At 36.0% G+C, this 23283-nt stretch overlaps 1 protein-coding gene across 1 annotated transcript in view; it reads right to left on the bottom strand.

Annotated features, from left to right (window-relative positions):
* The window catches only part of UFL1 (UFM1 specific ligase 1), a 57929-nt gene that overhangs the window by 3791 nt on the left and 30855 nt on the right, over positions 1-23283 (bottom strand). The window contains exons 7-15 of the mRNA XM_081250662.1: positions 15506-15564; positions 13048-13194; positions 11578-11753; positions 10760-10939; positions 8899-9019; positions 6675-6791; positions 3517-3634; positions 2215-2378; positions 2001-2131 (exon numbers count right to left, since the gene is read on the bottom strand). Of these exons, the coding sequence (XP_081106788.1) occupies positions 2001-2131; positions 2215-2378; positions 3517-3634; positions 6675-6791; positions 8899-9019; positions 10760-10939; positions 11578-11753; positions 13048-13194; positions 15506-15564 (1213 nt within the window). The remainder of the gene's footprint in view (positions 1-2000; positions 2132-2214; positions 2379-3516; positions 3635-6674; positions 6792-8898; positions 9020-10759; positions 10940-11577; positions 11754-13047; positions 13195-15505; positions 15565-23283) is intronic.

Genomic DNA, 23283 nt, shown 5'->3' with positions numbered 1-23283 from the left:
TTTGGAATTGTGTCTTTGACATGTACTGGATATAAGTTTAAACAAAGCAAAACAAAAAATGAGTATTTACTATTGTAACAGAATGCTGAGTGAAATTTATCTTTGTTCTTATATTTTAGACCACAAACTAGGGATAAAAATATGCTAAACACTCTAAAATCAGAATGCTAGTCCACAGTCAGTCAAAGACGCTAGATGCAGCCGCTACTCCTCCCATCTGCTCCAGCAGTATAAGAAGAAGAATGAGAAACAGAGAGTGCATGAGTGAATGAGCACATACACACCATTCATCGTGCAAGAAAAAGAGAATTTGGGGTAAGAGGCTGCTCCCTCTTTTTTCTATTGTGGTGGGAAGAGTGTTTTTCTCTAAGGCCAAGTGAGGGGGCCCCACTCATAAAGATCCAGAAGGCCATAAAGTTCCAGGATGCCTATAAGCGAGGGGACCTGAACCACAGAAGTATGGATGCTTGTTATACTGTCTGGTGTGTGGAACCTTTTCAGCACCCCTCTCCACACAGCTGTGCTTTGTGAAGTTTGGTGGCATTCTTGACCAGAGTCTTAGGGTTCCTTCTAGTGCAAAATTTCTGGAGGAGGCCTTATTGGAATGGCTTGGCCAGCAGGCCCTGAAAATTACAGTATGTCTTAGAAGATTGGACCAACCTATTGACTCCTACCCCATGCTACAGCAATCCTCCTGTGGCCCTTAAAGGGCATAGGAAGGACCTCAGGTACTTCCCACAGCAGAGGCTGGCATGCAGGCAGGTACATGGAACTATCCAAGCAGTTGAGAATCACTGCTCAATGCAAAGAATGGGAGGGAAACAGTACCTTGCCGGGGTAGGAGAGATAAATGGACCTTTATCTGGAGGTTTACGGGGAGTACTTGCTATGAGGAGGAGTCACATGATACTAAAAACATCCCCACAAAACAACATATTCCCACCTATGCAACAAAGGCCACATCACGAGAAGCCACAAGCATTAGACTGATTTGGTTTGACCTAGATCAATGCCAGTGATATGCAGTCAGTCTTATGAAGGCACTGCTGTCTCTTTCATTCTTCCTAAATCTCCAACCTTAAGTAGATCTAGGGTGAGGGAGAAGAGGAGGAGGAGTCCTAGGGATAGGCCATACCTTTCCTCCTGTAGGCAACTGGGAGCCATAGCTCCACCTTACATTACATTGCAAGAAGGGAAGAGATGAGCTTTGAATTTGAGATTAGTCTAAATAAATGAGATGGTGTCACGAAATGAAAATGACTGCAAAGTCAAAACACTGATAAGGGACGTGCAACTCAGCAGGAAAAAGGGATGTGACGTAACAATAATCAGGAAAAAATAAAATAGCTGATTCCAAAGTAACTAAGCATCATTACCCTTTTTTTTTTTCCTTGTTCTGGGTGCTTCCTTGGATTCTAAACTGCGATGCTAGCCTAAACCTTGAAGCATTTGTTAAAATTTCAGCTGCTTTACTTCCAGCTTCTATGATGGACACTGCTTCTCCCTGAAGATCTGCCTAAAGTAAGCCAGTTCATTTGTCCCGTCTCTCCATCCTACACCTCTTTGAATAGTGACCCTCACTCTTTGCAAGGCTACCTGGTGAAATTAAATCCAATCTGAGTCATCTGATGAGCTTACAAAAAGATTTTGTAGGCTACTCAGCTTATTTATTTACTTTTTTCAGAGATAATAAAACATTTTCCTGTTGCTTTCTGTACAATAATAGGAAGTAGAAGGCCAAGCACGCATGCTATATTTCTTACAGGCATTCCCAGACACAATGACTAGTATTTCCTTACTTTTATTATTACTGTTAATAGATTGGTTATATTACCAATCCTGGTAGCAACTGTATATATGTTGTACTAAACTTGAACTAAAAATCTGACAGATTTCTTCCTAAAAACTCCTTTTATTTTCCTTTTAGATGTGAGAAAATAAAACATGCTTGGATTTCAAAGCAAAACACATCAAGAGTGGCAAGAAAGTCACTAACTTACTTCACTTGTAATGGTTGCAGGATTGTCTACAGCCATCATTAATTCCGAAGCCAAGAAGTTGAAAATGAGATTAGTGACATCAGTACACACTGTCTTCAGCAAGTGCTTCGTAAGAGCAGCCTGGGTATCATCTGGAAAATAAAAGCGCTTCATTAAAATGAATGTTCAAGGACAATTATGAGAATCAATGAAAAAACAGTGTTAAGTATAATACCTGTAAAGAACTTCATCCCTTTTTCAAATAATCGAATATTATTATAAAGGTTTGAAACCTCCTCTTGCAAGTCCTTGATCGTGTGCTTCCTGCCAGTTCCAGAGGCAGAAGTTGAAGACATGAATACTGAACGTACCACTTCGAGATAAGTTTTATTTAGAGGTCTGTGCATGAGATAAATATATTTAGTTTATTAAAATGTACTGGGTTTATGTAGATAAGAAATTTTGCTTCTATGCAAATAAGGCTTTAAAAAAGATCCCTGTTAAACAAGATTAATTTGGAGAATAGTTAATAAGAATTTTCCCTCAAATTCCAGAAATTATAACTTCAATGAATTATTTTTCTCTGTTTTAAAGTACTAAAAGTTATTGCATGAAAGACAATAAGAAAAACAGTAACAAAAGCTTTCAGTTCAGATTCAATTCAGAGCAGCTTTTTAAAGTTAACTTGGAGAACAGTAGCCTATACATTTGTTCCCCATCCTCAGGAATGATAACAAATTCTCAATTTCTAATGTACTATAAAAGATATGTATTTAAAAAAAATCTTTTTATGCCCAACTCAGAATAGATTATTTTAAAAAGTTATGGCAAATGATTAATAGTAACTATTTCATCTTTTTATATATGAAAAATGTAATTATGTAATGTATTCATGCACAAGAATGTTCACCTAAGTTTTTTAAAAATCTCACTACAAAAGCTGTTCTTCTAATTCAAAAATTTAGATGCACTAGGCTCCTGGATTGCATTTAGAGAAGCTTACACATAGGGACTAACTTGGGGGAAAACCATGTTAGTTAGCAGTAGTCAAGTTATACACAATCTCTTTTATTTCTGTATAAAAAAATTTAGCCTGGCTCACTTATAAGGTAGTGCTGTCCATTTTATTCTTTGAGGGCAGTGTGTTACTTTATTTTCTCCCTAAAAGTGAACTTTTTAATCTCTGTCAAATAGAAGATACTCTTTTCTTCATTTTAGATGTACTTTCATGCAGTGTTAGAGAGCAGCCAGTGATCAGTGCTGGTGTTTTTCTCCCAATTAGAACTGTAAGATGAGTGAAGGAGGTCACCTCCACACTCCTGCCCTGTATTTCCGACACTGCCTTGCCCAAAGCACTTAAATGTTTGTTGAACTGTTTCTGTAAGCAAACAAAATCTGGAATTTGATGACTAGGTTAAATTTTAAGGTTTGAAAAGAAAACACCTAAATTATGTTTTCTATGATCTTGGTAAAAATTTTAAGTAATAACTCACTAAATTTCTATTATAAAACAGAAAACATATGTTCTTATACTTGCTTTATTAAGTACTCAGCAAGTTCAGAAATAAACTCCTCAGGGGCATCTTGTAAATGTTTTTGTAAAAAATCTTCAATCTCATCCTGGAACATAAAAGTGATCTCTGGCTTCTTCTTTCCTGTAATAAAAATGAGCCATAGGAAAAAACAACAAAAATAAGCAACCTACAAGCAAATAAGTTTCCATTAATATATTTAGTAAGATGGTAATTCATTTATTGCCTACCATAAAGTCTCCATTGTTAGTTTCTGTCACCAAAATCGCCAATAGTAATAAGCAATGAAAACACTGTTAAAATAGGACATATAGTGGCATTTCTTTTGAGTAATAATTTTCTAACTTGTTTTCTACAAGTCAATCAAAAAATAATAAAGATGAGTTTTTCCCCCCCAAACTAACTTGGATGATGAAAATAGTTGGAAATCAAAACAAGTGGATAAAAAAAAATCTTTTAGGAAAGGATAATTTTTCTCTGTTGAACAATGGATACTGAGCAGAATGTCCTTCTTTATAAAAATAAATATTTAATAAAAATCCAATCATCCTTATAATTCACACAAGCTTTTAAGGAAAGGTCTTTATAATCAAGTGAACCACAACTCCAGTAGAATTAAGCTAAAAATTGTCTATTTTGGAAAGGCATGGAAGAAAAAGCAACTTAAAATTTTACACCCATAATTTATTTTTGCTTTCACAAAAATAATTCTATACCAAGGAAAATTTGTATGTAATGGAAATAACTGTTAACTGTGGAAATGTCATGCCTACTCACTTACTTGGAAAAGTATGAGTTGCAAAGAAAGCTAACAATATTTCCATTACTAATTGTAAAACTATAAAAAAGTGATTATTCCCAGCTAAATTAGGTTATTGACTCTATAAGTAAAACCTTAGAAATAAAAATCGAATAGCTCAAAAATCAATTTTCACTATGCATCAAGATCTAAGTACAACTACTTATTATATAGCTTTAGAATAGATGGAAAAGTATTATCCTTTTTTTCTGAGATCTGCTGTTCATTCCTGATCTCAACAAATAGTATCTGATTTCTCCGTTTGCTTCCTGCATGCATTTTACTAGTTATTAAATTGTATTTCCTTCTAGTAATCTTTCACACAGAGTTGGTTGTATATTTTAGCTGAGAACCTAATTGTGTCCTCCATTTCTGAGATTACAACAGAACCCTTTTTCAAAAGCACTGAAATTACCTTTTTTATAGGGAGAATGGTTTTACTCTTTTATAGCTCCTCTCTTATACTATACACAAAAAGAGTATCACATACCTCATTTAACAATTACTTAGGGCTACAGATTTTAGAGAAGTATTTTTTTAAATGCTACTTTACTCCCACTCCTTGTTACATCTGGGAAAACAGGAAAATCCATTTATTAATGAAAAAGTAAAACTCACACAGAATAGTCTTAATGCTAATTAAAATAAGGGTAGAGCTCATAGTTTCTAAGATACTTTTCCTTTAATTAATACTGCTTTATGTATGTTGAGAACAGTAGCCATTGTTACATATCTTAGACTACTTTAGACCGATCTTAAGCAATTGTTCTGTTACAGGTAGCAGCACATTAACATCTGAAGCCTTGTCACTTGACACTTATATCTCCCAAGCCCATACATAATAAATTCTGTGGAAGAGGTAAAAGAAAATGTCAAATCATCAAGTTTTTTTTTTTTTTTTTGGTGGGGAAAAGGAGGAGGGGAGGTATCACAGTTTCATTAATTTTTTAAAAACAAACATTTAAAAAATCAGTTTTATTTAGAAAAGCAAAGATGTCTCTTGCTTGGTATGGTTAAGTTAAGCCATACCAAACACTAACAAGTCTAGACAAAGAAAGATGCATATACTTAATTCTCCTGCTTAGATAGAAGCAACCAACCAATTAGGTGTTACCATAAAAATTAAACATGCATGAAATTAATGAAATTAATGTTTTCTACTTAACTTTGTAGAGATTCACTATTCGTAAAATATTCTAATTTCTTTTGTGTGGAAGCTGGGAGACCATAAAAATCTGTGCAAGCTAAAACTGCAAAGTGTTCTTAATAAACAATAGGAAAATTTATGATTGTTCTGTAACCTTTTAAAAATGTTTGTGCAAACATTCAAAGCTCTTACTGTTGGTTATAAATGTATAGGGAAATGAAAAATAAGACTAATAGTTCTAGTTTAGTACACTGTAATTTAGCACATCAGAAACACTGAGAATGAAAATGTTTTATTTCTTTGTAAAACACTCATCAAGAATAGTATGAACAGGGCTTGCCTTCTCATCCAGTAACTTAAAATACAGAGGAAGCATCTTTTCTATGCCTGGGCAAGTTGTCATATTCCTTTTTAAACTCTGGATCAGCTTCCAACATTTTATCCTTTGCCCTTTCAGCATTGTGAAACATCTCTGAGAATTCCTTTAATGTGAAGCTTTTTGCCAACTTCACATCCTCTAAGACATTTTTATCCTTTTCGTCACAACCACTTCCCTTATTTATTTCTGCCTTCACCAAGTTTCTCTGACTGCGCAGCTAGTCTCTTGAACAGAGGCAATGCCAACATGCCCATGGTCAGGCATTTCTTTTATAACTCCATTTATTCTTGATTTATATTTTATTTCCAGGGTTATGACTTTTCCTTTCCTGCAAATTTATCTTTGTTGGCCAATTCCCTCTTTCGATTATCCATTTTTATAAAATGTCACATGGATTTATCACTGGGGGACAAGAAGTCAACACAAATACATGCTGTGTTTTCTATGCATAAAGTGAATAAGATGTACAGTGATCAGCCTCTGAAAAACTTGGAAATAAGTGATGTGACTGTCACAGATCATGACGCACATCTGTTATTTACGTGCTGATCTGTAGACTAAGGAGACAGCAACAAAGTTTGTACCTTATGCAATTACTCACAGTTAATATACCCTGGTAACTGAAATATGAACTGTGTTGTTGGGACTCTGGTGTTATTTAAATTAACTAACTGAAATCTGTGCTCACTGAAACTCTGCAAAGCAAGGACTTCCTTTAAGCATAGACACCTAAGTGTATGCGTCTTCCTTTAAGCATAGACACCTAAGTGTATGCATCTTAAGAAAATGTTAAAAAAAATCATGCACATACAAAGGAAGAGTGAAATAAGCTACACACCTGTGTGAGATGGTTCATCATCACTGTTGTCATCTTTTCTCCCTCTCTTCTTGATTTTTTTAATTCTGTACTCTCTGGCATTGCCGCCACCTCCTCCTCTCACACTTCCACTGCCCTCTGGTGGAAAATGACATTAGTTAGTATTACCTAACTAAATACTGTTTTTAGAAATAATGACAATATATCGTTGTATTTAACTTTACAGTAGAAAAATAAAGCCAAATAACTGACCTTTTAGACACTTTTTAAGGCTGTAGTTTCTTTATTAAAACAAGTTTTGTAAACTCAATCAGTAAAAATTAATAAGATATGAAACCTCTTGAATTTGAGCAACTCATTAGATAACCTGCCTCCTCTAAATGCAGTCTCTTCCTGGCCAAACCCATTCCTTTACCTCCTCTTCTATCTTCTTCAAAAGTGCCCTAATTTGCTTATCTCTGTTACCACAGCCTCATTAACATCCCCAACTACAGTACCTCACAAATTTGGTTTTGTCTTTTTGATTGAAAGATTATTCCCCAGGTTTACAGGAGACATCCTGACTCTCCGCCACCCAAAAAGATAACTTCTTGACAGTAGGGAGAACATCTCACTAACGTCTGCATACTTGAGGTTAAGGCAATGCTTGACACATAACAGGGGCTCAATAAATGTTGACCATAAATATTAAATTGAATAAGTAGAAAAATACAGTTATCAATCACCTACTGGCTAAATGAAGACTAAAAAAATACAAACTAAAACACTGTAAATAAAAGTAAAATTGTTACTGAGGTATTTCTCTGCTATTATATATTTACATTTAAAATATCTATTCAACAAAATAGGATACTTTAGTAATGGAACTGTAACACTGAAAAATATTGAAAATACATTTCTTCATAAAAGATTCATTTTTCAATAAAATGATTTATATAAACAAAGATCTTTTTCTAAACTCTAAGAATTCCCTTAGACTTCATCATATTCTGTAAGTTCTATTGCTTTCATGATAGAAAAACACAATTTCAAAAGCACAAGTTTAAAGTGAATGTATCTTACATTTGGTAATAAGTTTCTTATGGGAAAGATGTTCTTGTTTGACATTATTCCTTGAACTGTAATTAAACTATTATAAAACAGCACTATCAGAACAAAACACCAGATGAACCTGAATTTTTAGAAGGATATAAAACAGACTAGTTATACTGACAAAAGTGCAATCAATTAAGGTGGATTTATAATTATATCTTAAAATAACAAACTATGCATGCTTATGAATATTATTATGATTTATTGCAGTAATTTACTATGTAGTTTTCCTAGAACAGAAATTGCAAAATATTATTGATTTTGTAGAAAAAGGTTTTTGAAGAGGAAAGAATCTCAAAGATATAGTGAATTCCCACAGCAAATAAAGTTTTTATAACGTGTTTAATATAGCTGTATTTAATAATGAAATATGTTGAATATCTAATTTCTTTAACCCTGATACAGCACTAATAAAATTATTCCTACTTAAAAAGTACGGAAAATACATGTTAATTTCCAAATGCAAGTACTAGTATGCCAGTGCTACCTAGGATAATTTCCAGTGACTCTAAATTAAAAGAATTTTTAAAAGTCCTTGGGAAATTCATTCACTCAATAAATATTTATGGAGCACTTAAAATATGCCAAGGAGTGCTCTGAGTACTAGGGAAACAACAATAAATGAGATGGAGCAGACTCCCAAACGATAAAAGACATCACAGTGATAAAAGTGCTGTAAAAAAAAAAAAACTGGGAGGATAATCCGATGGAGAGTGACTGTGTATACTATTCTGGGTGGTTAGGGAGGCCTCTGTGAGGAACTGACATTTAAAGGTGAGCTCTTAATGACAAGAAGGAAACAGTTACTTGAAGCTTGGGAGGGAACAGCTTGTGCAAAGGCCTTGAGGTGAACACAAATTTGCAAAATTTGAGAATCAAGAAAGAAAAAAAAAGCTACTGGGGCAGGAACAAAGAATGAGAACAGGAGATCATGAAATTAGCTTAGTTCTCACAAAATGAAACACAGTAAGCAATCACCAATATTTTCATTTTCATAATCAAAAGTTAATTCATTAGCAAAAGATTTGGTTAATATTAACAGCTAAAGGTGAATCAACCAAATAAAAGGCCTTTCAAAAGGTCTGATAAGTGCAAAGTTCACTGCAAAAAATAAACTCATCTTGAATCTTCTTTGTTAATAATAATTTGTTACCTGTTGCTTTCCTCCTTCGTTCATCTTTTTTATCCTTTTTACTTGTATTAACGCTTTCTAAAATGGAGATTTGTTTCAGATCTTCTTCAGTGATTAAATGAACAGGATTATTTTTCATTTCCTGAAATAAAACATGCTTATTTTTTGTAGGCAAAAATATATATTACAAAAAGCATAAAATAAAAGTTGTTTATATACTCACAACCTAACTGTTCTTGTTTGGTTTCATTGCTAAGAACTATAGAGCTTTGTCTCAGCTGCCACTCTGAGATTGTTTCTCCATGCCCCAAATAAGTCTCCTCCCTTGCTGTTCTTGACTTTTTGCATTTATTACCAGCTAGTGAGAAATCCTATCCTATCACTGAACAGCTGATCACACAGCATCAGATGCAATCCTCTTCAATTGTTATTGGCTAATTTTAGCACTGCTTAACGGATGACCCTTGCTACCTCTTTTTAAGACTCCCAAGGTCCAGTGCCACTTGGATATCTGAGATTACTAGAAAGATAATGGAATCTCCATCCGCACCCCACCATAATGATCACATATGAGTTGCATACTTAGGCATGTGAACTTTTTTCCCCTCTGAACTCATTCTTGATCTTTGCTTTTTATTAATTTATGTTAGGAACAGTGAACTATTTCCAACTTCAGAAACTGATTCTTTATCATGGGAAAGAGTTCTAAATCTGTAGTGACAAACATACATTTTCACATTAAAAATACTTCCTTTTCAGTTTTGCAAATAAATGTTAAGAATGTTGACAGTTCGAACAAAAAAATCACCTTTTTTTCCTGAATTTATTTTTGTGGTTGGAGGGAGGAGTGCAAGGAAAGAAAAAAAAAATCAATAATTGTGTTAAATTTTTATTTTAGTAAAGGGTCTCAAATGAAAATAATTATGTAGTCATTTAGTAACTGGCAGCTAACAGGTACTAAACATTTTATTTACATTGCTCCTTAATTTATTTTTATCCTTGTGAGAGTGGGCATCACCATCCTTTTCTCTGAAGATGAGGAAACTGGAAGTCTATTTGTCAAAGGCAAACAGAGTAAACAAGTTGAAATTAGAACTCAGGTTTACTGATATCAATCCTGTGTACTTTTTACTCCTCTTTGCTGCTTTGCAGGCCAAATGTAGAAAAGTTGTATCATTTTTAAGACTATTAAGGAGCTTAAAAGGAATATAGATAAATACAAATTATTTATATATTTAATAAGCCCTCATGAATTTATTAACAGTCTGAGATATAAATGGGCTTTTTCTACCTATTTTGTGAGCAGGCTTTATAATGAGGGTGCTGCTAACCAGAAACATGAATTGAACAGTCATTAAAGCAGACCTGGCATGACCTCTGCTTCTAAACACTTCCATAGCAGTTGCTCTGAGGAACTAATCAATTTTAATAGTAACAACTTCTTTCCTCAGTAAGTTATCCTGTTGGTATATCCCAAATAAGTAAAATTATGAGGCTCTGCTAGATTTAGTAAATATAATGTGTACTGATTGATAAATATACTATACATTTATGTATATAATCCACAGGCATCATTTTTATGGATTTTAATGTTGGACCAATACCCTCAGGTGACTTAAGTGTGAAATATATAATTTCATTTATAAGATTTCAATTTATAAAAGCGGCTTCCTAAGTTCTAACTCTATGTTCTGACGGGAATGAAGGAGAAAAACAAATCCAGGAGAGGAAATAAAAAGGAATGATGCACTGAAGGAAAATAACGTATGAAACACAGTGTTCAGTTTTGGGTATACTGCTTACCTCATTTTTCAAAAGTCATCAGATGATTCTAATGTGAAAGTACTGTTAAAATTAGTAGGTGAAAGGAAATTTGGCATACCTTTTCAGCTTTTTGGTGCATCAGGTCACTGAACAGTTCTGTACAATCATTTATAAATTTTTCACTGACTACAATAGTATCGCTAAAGACTACAGCTAAAGCCTGTTTGCTGAGTGCCCTCATCACATGTTGAAGCAATATTGCAGCATCTTCCACTGATAAGGAACTGGGTAGCAGAGGCTAGAATTACAAACAAAATGAAAACGAAGTATAAATGCAATATAATATAGATAAACCATTTGTTATATGTATTCTCTCCCTAAGTGATCTCGTTAAGTCCAATGGTTTCAAAACCATCTATATGCTGACAACCTCCCAAATTATATTTCTACCTTTATCCTCACTCCGAACTCTGAAATCACATATCCTACTGCTTCCCTAACCTCCCCCCACTCATGTACCTAACAGGTATCTCACCATTTTAACATGTCCTGTTCAAAACAACGTGGTCTGCGCCTCCTGACCTCAGACTCCCAGCTCCCATCTTCTCTTCCCCATTGCTCCCCCATCTCAATTAATGGAACCACTCTCCATTCAGTTGGTCAGGCCCCAAACCTACAAGTCACACTGAGTTCCTCTCAAAAACTCAAAAACATTCCAACTTCAAGTCCTGATAACTTTGCCTCCAAAATACATTTCTTCTTAGCTCTTTCTACTATCTGAAATTAACATTTTCATTAATAACCCTCCTCCCCCGGCCAACCATGAAAGTATCCTTCCTGAAAGCTACATCCTAATTCTTAAAATGGCCATATACTAGTGAAGTATCAGTTGTCACTGGTTTAAAGGAAAATTAATAAGAAAAAGATAAAACATACTGCAATATCAACCCATGTTCCAGAGCTGATGGCTTCCTCTACTGATGCTTCCACCTGATCCACAAGTCCTTGACCAACACAAGCTGCTTTCAAAAACAAGAGTTGTGTAGTCTTATATCTTTTCTTTATGTAGCTCACAGCATCTGGGATTCCAAGTCTGGACAAAGCATCAAATTCTAGAAATACATCACGAGGTTGGAATAGAATCATCATTCACACCTTTTAGAAACCTCAGAAAAAGTTAAGTTCTACCAAAATCTATTCTTTGTGAATGCACTGTATTCTAATAGAGATTTTAAAGAATAAAACATAGAAGTGTACCATAGCCTATTCCCTGGTTATGTTACCTTCCCAAATTTTTATTACTAAACATATTTGTAGAAAAATTGGTTCAAGTACTTCATTAATTCAGCTTTGTCTCTTACTCTCCAATTGAGGAGTCAAAGGGAAACATGAGGACTAAAGAGCAATAAAAGTAGAAATGAGGATAACGGAATGTAATGATTTAAGTAGAGAAACAAAAACTGGAATTTTGATTATAGTTAACTAAAGGAATGGAATTTATTTTTCAAATGTTTCATTAGACAACTGAGGACAAAGCAATCTCTAGTCTAATTTACACTAGTAAAAGATTTAGCATATAAAACAAAAGTAAAAAATTTAAGACTTAAGTTTGCAGCCATTAAAGTTATTAGAGATATCTACCATGCTCTCTCTGTCCTCAAATAATATTTAAGGAAATTAATTACAACAAAATTCTAATCCAAGTCCTTGGCTGAAGAAACTGAGAAGGCACATTGTAGAAAGTCAAGAAGACATAAGCCAAGCCAGTATTCATTCTAGCACACATTTAAACTGAACACTAATGACTTATAGGTATACTTTATAGGTAACTGATCCCTTACATAGTTTGACTTGGGTTATGAAATTGATCAAACTGAGTTTTATATATATATGCTACCTGTTTTAATGATTAAATTCAATCAATCTACTTTATCCAAATGATGGAACCTCAGAAAAATTTAGAATAACTTCTATGTTTCTGAAGTACTGGATAACTAATAAAAATGAACACTGTAAAACTGACAGCAATAAAATATTTCTAAGATTATGTAACTAAAAAACCAAGCAACTTCATAAGTTATAAGATATAATAAATATAATTACTTTTTATGAATTAAAAAGAACTTGAAGTATCTTATATATAGTATCACATTACTACAAGGCTGGTAACAATCAATACCAGCTTCTGGCCTTTCTACATTACAACTGTTCAATAACTATGGAATTAAACTCAGTTACATGACCCACAAAAACCTACAGTGTGATGACTACTTTTATACTCAAAGAGAACCATTATAGTCTGCTGGCCAACAGTAAAGTACATGTGTACTCCCAGGGCTAGTACAATCTTTCTAAGAATGTGTTTAATATTAGAAATGATTTTTAGTTAAAAAGAAAAAAAGTTACCCAGATAGCCATTCTGCCTGAGAAAAGAATCCACCCAAGTACTTTGTGTTCTGGAGTAAATGTCAGGGACAAACACCGCTTTATCCTGTCTCCCACCAACCACAGTGCCCCGTAAGCGTCCACTATTAACAAGTTCCTCAAGAACAGCTTAAAAGAAAAGCAAACAAACAGAAAAAAATCAGAGCAGGTAAAAATCTCAAAAAGTAAAACACTTTAAAATTTCACAATTTAGTTATTCTTACACTTTAAAAAAGCAATTTAAAATTTAAATTTCATACTAAATAAAGACATTATATTTTAGACAAAACTCTCCTGCCATTTATGAGAATAATCAGGTCATAAATTCAGGAAATTTTGGCAACTAGCTAAAGATACTGAACTGTAATACAAACTAATTAATGTTGAATTTTTTAGTCTAATTTTGGAAAAAAAACATGCCAATATTTATCTCATGATTAAAATTAGACAATTATACACTCTTAGATAATACACAATCATTAGTGTTACCAAGTTCAATTTCCTCATATTTAGAAAAATCAAGACACCTGGATCCTATTAGAATCAACAGTGTGAAATAAAGCCATGAAAATCTGTATAAATTATTACATTTCCACTGTTTAAATTGAAGGAACACATTTTAATCCTACCTATAACAGAAATATAATGCCATGGTTAAGAGGATGGATATGGACCCAGATAGCCTAAGTCCAAACCTCAACTCTGCCACCTACTAGTGCTGTCATTAACACCAAATTTATGATTTTTATTTAAACCATAACATTCGACTACACACTTTGTTGTTTTAAATATCAAAATACCCTAAAAAGAGACAAAGCAGATAGGAAGGAGTTATTCCTAAGTGAACCAACAAGAACAGTCAAAAGATGTCTGGGGGCTTCCCTGGTGGTGCAGGGAAGGTTGGGGGTCCGCCTGCCGATGCAGGGGACATGGGTTTGTGCCCCGGTCTGGGAAAATCCCACATGCCGTGGAGCGGCTGGGCCCGTGAGCCATGGCCGCTGGGCCTGCGTGTCCGGAGCCTGTGCTCCGCAAAGGGAGAGGCCACAACAGTAAGAGGCCCGTGTACCGCAAAAAAAAAAAAAAAAAAAAAAAAAATGATGTCTGGCACAAAGAATGATTCAGCAAAGTTAGCTTTTAACAGAAATAAAAATTAGTTTACATATGAATTTCAGAATTCCAATGCTCAGTAAATTAGAGTACATCAGAAAGGTCTAGATTTCACAATTGACTGCAGCACATATTTTAAAATTTTGTGATTGTACAACACAAATCCAAGCTAAATTCAGACAAAGTTACCAATTTATCAGTTATTACTTGAAGAACTTTACATTATAATGAAATTTCACCAACTCCGATTATGGAAATTCAGAAATACGTCACATTTTAATTTTAAATTTGTCTTAAAAAATTTAAATTTAATGCCATATTCTGAAAAATATAGTGAACAAAAATTAATTTTTGGTTCTGTATTTAAATTTCTTTTCCATTATTCATTTTAATTTTATATTTGCACAGATACCTGAGTTGAAAGATTAAGTCATTGCTTTTAAAAATTACTCCGGCCAAGCTTTAAAAAAAAAAAACCTTCCAAATCTCATAAGAGTTTCACAAAAACACAAAATAGTCAATGGACCAAAATTATTTTGAAGATATTACCGTACTACTGTTTGAATGCTAAGAATTTACTTTTAATGCTATAATCCTTTTGTAAAAATTTTTTTAGCCAAACACTACTTTCATAAGAAAATGTAGTAAAAATCTGTAACAAAGTAAAAATTATTCTTAATCCCCAAATTTTAAATCTCTATATGCATATGCATAACAGAGTATTTTATACACACACAAATTTTTTTTATTCCACTCCTCTTGAGGTACCCAACACTAAATGTTTGGTGGGTATAACAAGACACGTATATGAAAATTGGTATAGAGAAACTTCTCAACCAGAAATATATTTTTAAAATAAATTTATTTATTTTATTTATTTATTTTTGGCTGTGTTGGGTCTTTGTTCCTGCACGCGGGGTTTCTCTAGTTGCCATGAGTGGGGGCTACTCTTCACTGTGGTGCGCAGGCTTCTCATTGCAGTGGCTTCTCTTGTTGCAGAGCACAGGCTCCAGGCATGTGGGCTTCAGTAGTTGCAACACGCGGGCTCAGTAGTTGTGGCCCGCAGGCTCTATAGCACAAGCTCAGTAGTTTTAGTGCACGGGGCTCAGTTGCTCTGTGGCACGTGGGATCTTCCCAGACCAGGGATCGAACCCATGTCCCCTGCATTGGCAGGCAGATTCTCAACCACTGTGCCACGAGGGAAGCCCCCTAGAAATATTTTAGTTACATAAGTTTTAAGATTAAAAGAGGTAAAAACATTAAAATTAGTTAAGTTTTACATTTAGTCTATTCAACAGCTAATTAAGTGATATATCCTTTAAAGCAAACTCACAGTAAAGAAGCTGCTCCTGAAATCCATATTTTGAAATCAAAGAATTCACTGCTGTAGGCCTTTATGGAAAGGAAAAAAAATTAAAAAAACATTTTACTCATCATAGAGTTACACATACTTATGAATTTAAAAAACTAGGATGATTAGTTTATGAAAAACAAATTAATTTAGAAGAAAAAAATGAAGGCAAAAATTACACCATAGATCAAGACGGCGGGATAGAAGGACATGGAGCTCACCTCCTCCTGTAAATGTATCAAAAATACATCTACATGTGGAATAATTCTCACAGAATACCTACTGAATGTTAGCAGATCTCATACAACCAAAGTTGCAAGAAAGATCACCATTTAACTGGGTAGGAAAAAAAAGAAAAAAGGAATTGGGACAGGATCTACGTCCCTGGGAGGTACCCGTGAAAGAGGGAAGGTTCCCTCACGCTGGGAACACCCTTCACTGACTGGAAGATCAGCCGGGCCAGCAAGAGAGCTTCAGAGGCTCAGAGGAGAATGCAGCAACCAGCCTGCCACAGGCAGAACAGAGAGAGGCTGGCACAGACGGTCCTGACCACCTTGCTGTACTCCCCAGCCAGACGCATGTCTGCTAGTGGGCATGGGGGCTAGTTGCTGAAACTTGGGCTTCAGGGGACAGACCTGGGGAGAGGACTGGGATTCGCTGTGCAGAGACAGCCTGAAGTGGGTGGAGTATGCTTTGGGCTGCAACAGGAGGTGTACACAGGACTGAGCCTGGGTCTGCCATAGAAGCCCCACTGTTAATGGGGTGACCCTCAAGCAAAGGGAGGGGCAAGGCCCCACCAGAGCAGCCTCAATCTGTGTGTGCTCACAGCAGGTGTGGCTCTGCCTCTATGAGCTCTGGGAGCATGCAAGCCCGGGAGTGCTGCCCACACTTGGAGGTGGGGCTGAAATCTGAGCTGTGTCCCAGCAGCTGATCAATCCGCGGATTTATGCTGCTGCTGGTGGCTTTGTAAGCTGAGCACCTGTGGGAATTCCAAGCAGATTACTGGTGATCCTGTGGCTGGGGCAAGTCTGGCATTAGCAGCTGCAAGCTTTGTGGGCATGCATATGTGGAGGTGGAGCTGGGGTCTGGGCTGATTCTGTAGCTCCCAGGGCAGGTCCAGGTGTGCGACTATGACAGTTCAGGTGCCTGACTTCAGTGGATCTGTGCTGCTGGTTTTGTGAGCACAGGGCCTGAGGGTCACCCAGGTCGATTGCCTGCATTCCCATGATTGAGGAGGGGCCGGGGCAGTGCCAACAAGAGCATACTTTGTGAGACTGCATGAGTGACAAGCAACATCATAGGTGCCCTCCCAGCAAACAGCTCCTGTGGAGGAATAGGCAGTGGCTTTTCTCCCAGTGGGAGCACTCCAGTCTTCCCTATCTCACACTGTAGTAGCTTAGAAATGTATCTGGGGGCTTCTACTCCAACTGGTGAGCAGACCCTGTCCCCAACAGGGCTGTGACAACCACAGAGCAAAGAGGATGCCCTGCTCAATATCCATTGCAGGCTCTGGTCATCACACCACCAGTCACACCCCCATCAATGGGATATCGGCCAGCACATACTGAGAAAAGACGTGGCAGGGCCCCACACTAAAAACAGCTCTCACACCAAAAATATTAGATTCATGCAGGGTACACGGGGATGCTCCGACATAAAAACAGCCCTCCAAGACCACAGGAGATAACTGTTTCTCCTAAACTCTTACAGTAAGAGAAATATAGGTAAAATGAAGAAGCAGAGACGCCAAATGCAATTAAAAGATCAAGAGAATTCCCCTGAAAGAACACAAAATGAAACACCTCTCCAGTCTACTAGACCCTGAGCTCAAAAAGGAGGTAATAAAACTACTGAAGGAATTAAGAAAGGCTATCAATAGAAATGCAGATCACTGTAACAAGGAACTAGTTACTAACCATAAAGAGGAACCAAGAAAAATTAGAAAACTCATTTGCTGAGATGAAAACGGAGCTAAAGGCAATAAACAGCAAACTGAATGATGCAGATGAATAAATGATCTGGAAGAAAGAATAATAGAAATTACCCAATAAGAACAGCAGACAGAAAGACAAATGAAAAAAAATGAAAGCAATATATGAGACCTATGGGATAATATAAAGTGTGCCAATCTACACATCATAGGGATCCCAGAAGGAGAAGAAAGAGAAAAGGGGATCAAAAAAGTACTGGAAGAAATTATGGCTGAAAACTTCCCAAACCTAAGGAAGGAAACAGATATCCAGGTATGGGAAGCAGAGAAGGTCCCAAAAGGATAAACCCAAACAAACCCACAATAGGACAGATTATAATTAAAATGACAAAAGTTAAAGATAAAAAGAGGTTTCTAGGCAGCAAGAGAAAACAAACAATTAGTTACAAAGGGAACCTACTGAAGCCTATCAGCTGATTTCTCTACAAAAACATTTCAGGCCAGAAGGGAGTGACAAGATATATTCGATGTCCTGAAAGGGAAAAACCTACAACTTAGGAAACTCTACCTAGCAAGATTATCATTTAGGAGAGAGAAAGAATATCTCAGACAAACAAAAACTGAAAGAATACAGCAATACTAAACCTATCCAAAAAGAAATATTGAAAGGTCTTCTCTCAATAGAAGAGAAGCAAGAATCTGTAGGAAAGAAAAAAAATATCACAACTGGAAAGTAAATCACTTAAATAAGCCAGTACACAGATTAAAAAAAAATTACTGTGAAAGCGATAATAACTACAATGAACAGCAAAAGGATAAACATGAAGGTGCAAAAGAGGACATCGAAATCAAAAAATATGGGGGAGAAGAGTAAGAAAATAAAGACTTTTTTTTTTAGAATGTGTTTGAGCCTATATGACTACCAGTTTATGGCAAGTAGATACAGGAATGGGTTAACATACTTGAAAAGCAGCGTAATCACAAATCAAAAACATATAACAGATTCACAAAAACCAAAAAGAAGAGAAAAGCATAATACAAAAGAAAATCATCAAACCACAATAGGAAAGACAAAAAGAAATAGAAAGGAACAAATAAGAAATACAAAATCAACTGGAAAACAAGGTTTAAAATGGCAACAAATACATATCTATCAATAATTACCTTAAATGTCAATAGACTAAATGCTCCAATCAAAAGTCAAAGAGTGGCAGATTGGATAAAAAAACAAGAGCCTACTTCGTGCTGCAGCCAGAAGTCAGTGCTGTGCCTCTGAGGTGGGAGAGCCAACTTTAGGACACTGGTCCACAAGAGACCTCCCAGCTCCACATAATATCAAATGGTGATAATCTCCCAGAGATCTCCACCTCAACACCAGCACCCAGCTTCACTCAAAGACCAGCAAGCTACAGTGCTGGACACCCTATGCCAAAAAACTAGCAAGACAGGAACACAACGTCACCCATTAGCAGAGAGGCTGCCTAAAATCATAATAAGGCCACAGACACCCCAAAAAACACCACCAGACGTGGACCTGCCCACCAGAAAGACAAGATCCAGCCTCATCCACCAGAACACAGGCACGAGTCCCCTCCACCAGGAAGCCTACACAACCTACTGAAACAACCTTAGCCACTGGGGACAGACACCAAAAACAACGGGAGCTACGAACCTGCAGCCTGCAAAAAAGGGGACCCCAAACACAGTAAGATAAGCAAAATGAGAAGACAGAAAAACACATAGCAGGTGAAGGAGCAAGATAAAAACCCACCAGACCTAACAAATGAAGAGGAAATAGGCAGTCTACCTGAAAAAGAATTCAGAATAATGATAGTAAAGATGATCCAAAATCTTGGAAATAGAATAGACAAAATGCAAGAAACAGTTAACAAGGACCTAGAAGAACTAAAGATGAATCAAGCATCGATTAAAAACACAATAAATGAAATGAAAAATACTCTAGATGGGATCAATAGCAGAATAACGGAGGCAGGAGAACGGATAAGTGACGTGGAAGATAAAAGAGTGGAAATAACTGATGCAGAGCAAAATAAAGAAAAAAGAATGAAAAGAACTGAGGACAGTCTCAGAGACCTCTGGGACAACATTAAATGCATCAACATTCGAATTATAGGGGTTCCTATAGAGAAAAAGAAAGGGACTGAGAAAATATTTGAAGAGATTATACTTGAAAACTTCTCTAATATGGGAAAGGAAATTGTCAGTCAAGTCCAGGAGGCACAGAGAGTCCCATACAGGATAAATCCAAGGAGAAATACACCAAGACACATATTAATCAAACTGTCAAAAATTAAATACAAAGAAAACATATTAAAAGCAGCAAGGGAAAAACAACATATAACACACAAGGGAATCCCCATAAGGTTAACAGCTGATCTTTCAGCAGAAACTCTACAAGCCAGAAGGGACTGGCAGGACATATTTAAAGTGATGAAGGAAAAACCTGCAACCAAGATTACTCTACCCAGCAAGGATCTCATTCAGATTTGATGGAGAAATTAAAACCTTTACAGACAAGCAAAAGCTGAGTGAGTTCAGCACCACCAAACCAGCTTTACAACAAATCCTAAAGGAACTTCTCTAGGCAACAAACACAACAGAAGGAAAATACCTACAATAATGAACCCAAAACAATTAAGAAAACGGGAATAGGAACATACATATCGATAATTACCTTAAATGTAAATGGGCTAAATGCTCCCACCAAAAGACACAGATTGGCTGAATGGATACAAAAACAAGACCCATATATATGCTGTCTACAAGAGACCCACTTCAGACCTACAGAAACATACAGACTGAAAGTAAGGGGATGGAAAAAGATATTCCATGCAAATGGAAACCAAAAGAAAGCTGGAGTAGCAATTCTCGTATCAGACAAAATAGACTTTAAAATAAAGACTACTAGAAGAGACAAAGAAGGACACTACATAATGATCAAGGGATCGATCCAAGATGAAGATATAACAATTGTAAATATTTATGCACCCAACATAGGAGCACCTCAATACATAAGGCAAATACTAACGGCCATAAAAGGGAAATTGACAGTAACACACTCATAGTAGGGGACTTCAACACCCCACTTTTACCAATGGACAGATCATCCAAAATGAAAATAAATAAGGAAACACAAGCTTTAAACGATACATTAAACAAGATGGACTTAATAGATATTTATAGGACATTCCATCCAAAAACAACAGAATACACATTTTTCTCAAGTGCTCATGGAACATTCTCCAGGATAGATCATATCTTGGGTCACAAATCAAGCCTTGGTAAATTTAAGAAAATTGAAATTGTATCAAGTATCTTTTCCGACCACAATGCTATTAGACTAGATATCAATTACAGGAAAAGATCTGTAAAAAATACAAACACATGGAGGCTAAACAATACACTACTTAATAAGGAAGTGATCACTGAAGAAATCAAAGAGGAAATCAAAAAATACCTAGAAAAAAATGACAATGGAGACACGACGACCCAAAATCTATGGGATACAGCAAGAGCAGTTCTGAGAGGGAAGTTTATAGCAATACAATTCCACCTTAAGAAACACAAAACATCTCGAGTAAACAACCTGACCTTGCACCTAAAGCAATTAGAGAAAGAAGAACAAAAACACCCCAAAGTTAACAGAAGGAAAGAAATCATAAAAATCAGATCAGAAATAAATGAAAAAGAAATGAAGGAAATGATAGCAAAGATCAATAAAACTAAAAGCTGGTTCTTTGAGAAGATAAACAAAATTGATAAACCATTAGCCAGACTCATCAAGAAAAAAAGGGAGAAGACTCAAATCAATAGAATTAGAAATGAAAAAGGAGAAGTAACAACTGACACTGCAGAAATACAAAAGATCATGAGAGATTACTACAAGCAACTCTATGCCAATAAAATGGACAACCTGGAAGAAATGGACAAATTCTTAGAAATGCACAACCTGCCAAGACTGAATCAGGAAGAAATAGAAAATATGAATAGACCAATCACAAGCACTGAAATTGAAACTGTGATAAAAAATCTTCCAACAAACAAAAGCCCAGGACCAGATGGCTTCACAGGCAAATTCTATCAAACATTTAAAGAGCTAACACCTATCCTTCTCAAACTCTTCGAAAATATAGCAGAGGGAGGAACACTCCCAAACTCATTCTACGAGGCCACCATCACCTTGATACCAAAACCAGACAAGGATGTTACAAAGAAAGAAAACTACAGGCCAATATCACTGATGAACATAGATGCAAAAATCCTAAACAAAATACCAACAAACAGAATCCAACAGCACATTAAAAGGATCATACACCATGATCAAGTGGGGTTTGTTCCAGGAATGCAAGGATTCTTCAATATATGCAAATCAATCAACGTGATACACCACATTAACAAATTGAAGGAGAAAAACCATACGATCATCTCAATAGATGCAGAGAAAGCGTTCGACAAAATTCAACACCCATTTATGATAAAACCCTGCAGAAAGTAGGCATAGAGGGAACTTTCCTCAACATAATAAAGGCCATATATGACAAAGCCATAGCCAACATCGTCCTCAATGGTGAAAAATTGAAACCATTTCCACTAAGATGAGGAACAAGACAAGGTTGCCCACTCTCACCACTCTTATTCAACATAGGTTTGGAAGTTTTAGCCACAGCAATCAGAGAAGAAAAGGAAATAAAAGGAATCCAAATCGGAAAAGAAGAAGTAAAGCTGTCACTGTTTGCAGATGACATGATTCTATACATAGAGAATCCTAAAGATGCTACCAGAAAACTACTAGAGATAATCAATGAATTTGGTAAAGTAGCAGGATACAAAATTAATGCACAGTAATCTCTTGCATTCCTGTACACTAATGATGAAAAATCTGAAAATGAAATCAAGAAAACACTCCCATTTACCACTGCAACAAAAAGAATAAAATATCTAGGAATAAACCTACCTAAGGAGACAAAAGACTTGTATGCAGAAAATTATAAGACACTGATGAAAGAAATTAAAGATGACACAAATAGACGGAGAGATATACCATGTTCCTGGATTGGAAGAATCAATACTGTGAAAATGACTCTATTACCCAAAGCAATCTACAGATTCAATGCAATCCCTATCAAACTACCACCGGCATTTTTCACAGAACTAGAACAAAAAATTTCACAATTTGTATGGAAACACAAAAGACCCTGAATAGCCAAAGCAATCTTGAGAATGAAAAACAGAGCTGGAGGAATCAGGCTCCCTGACTTCAGACAATACTACAAAGCTACAGTAATCAAGACAGTATGGTACTGGCACAAAAACAGAAATATAGATCAATGGAACAGGATAGAAAGCCCAGAGATAAACCCACGCACATATGGTCACCTTATCTTTGATAAAGGAGGCAGGAATGTATAGTGGAGAAAGGACAGCCTCTTCAATAAGTGGTGCTGGGAAAACTGGTCAGGTACATGTAAAAGTATGAGATTAGATCACTCCCTAACACCATACACAAAAATAAGCTCAAAATGGATTAAAGACCTAAATGTAAGGCCAGAAACTATCAAACTCTTAGAGGAAACCATAGGCAGAGCACTCTGTGACATAAATCACAGCAAGATCCTTTTTGACCCACCTCCTAGAGAAATGGAAATAAAAACAAAGATAAACAAATGGGACCTAATGAAACTTCAGAGCTTTTGCACAGTAAAGGAAACCATAAACAAGACCAAAAGACAGGGCTCCCCTGGTGGCGCAGTGGTTGAGAGTCTGCCTGCCAATGCAGGGGACAGGGGTTCGAGCCCTGGTCTGGGAGGAT

Source organism: Mesoplodon bidens (genome assembly GCF_964165515.1).
Source record: "Mesoplodon bidens genome assembly, chromosome: 12".
Taxonomy (NCBI): domain Eukaryota; kingdom Metazoa; phylum Chordata; class Mammalia; order Artiodactyla; family Ziphiidae; genus Mesoplodon; species Mesoplodon bidens.
This window is presented reverse-complemented; position numbering and strand designations above follow the sequence as displayed.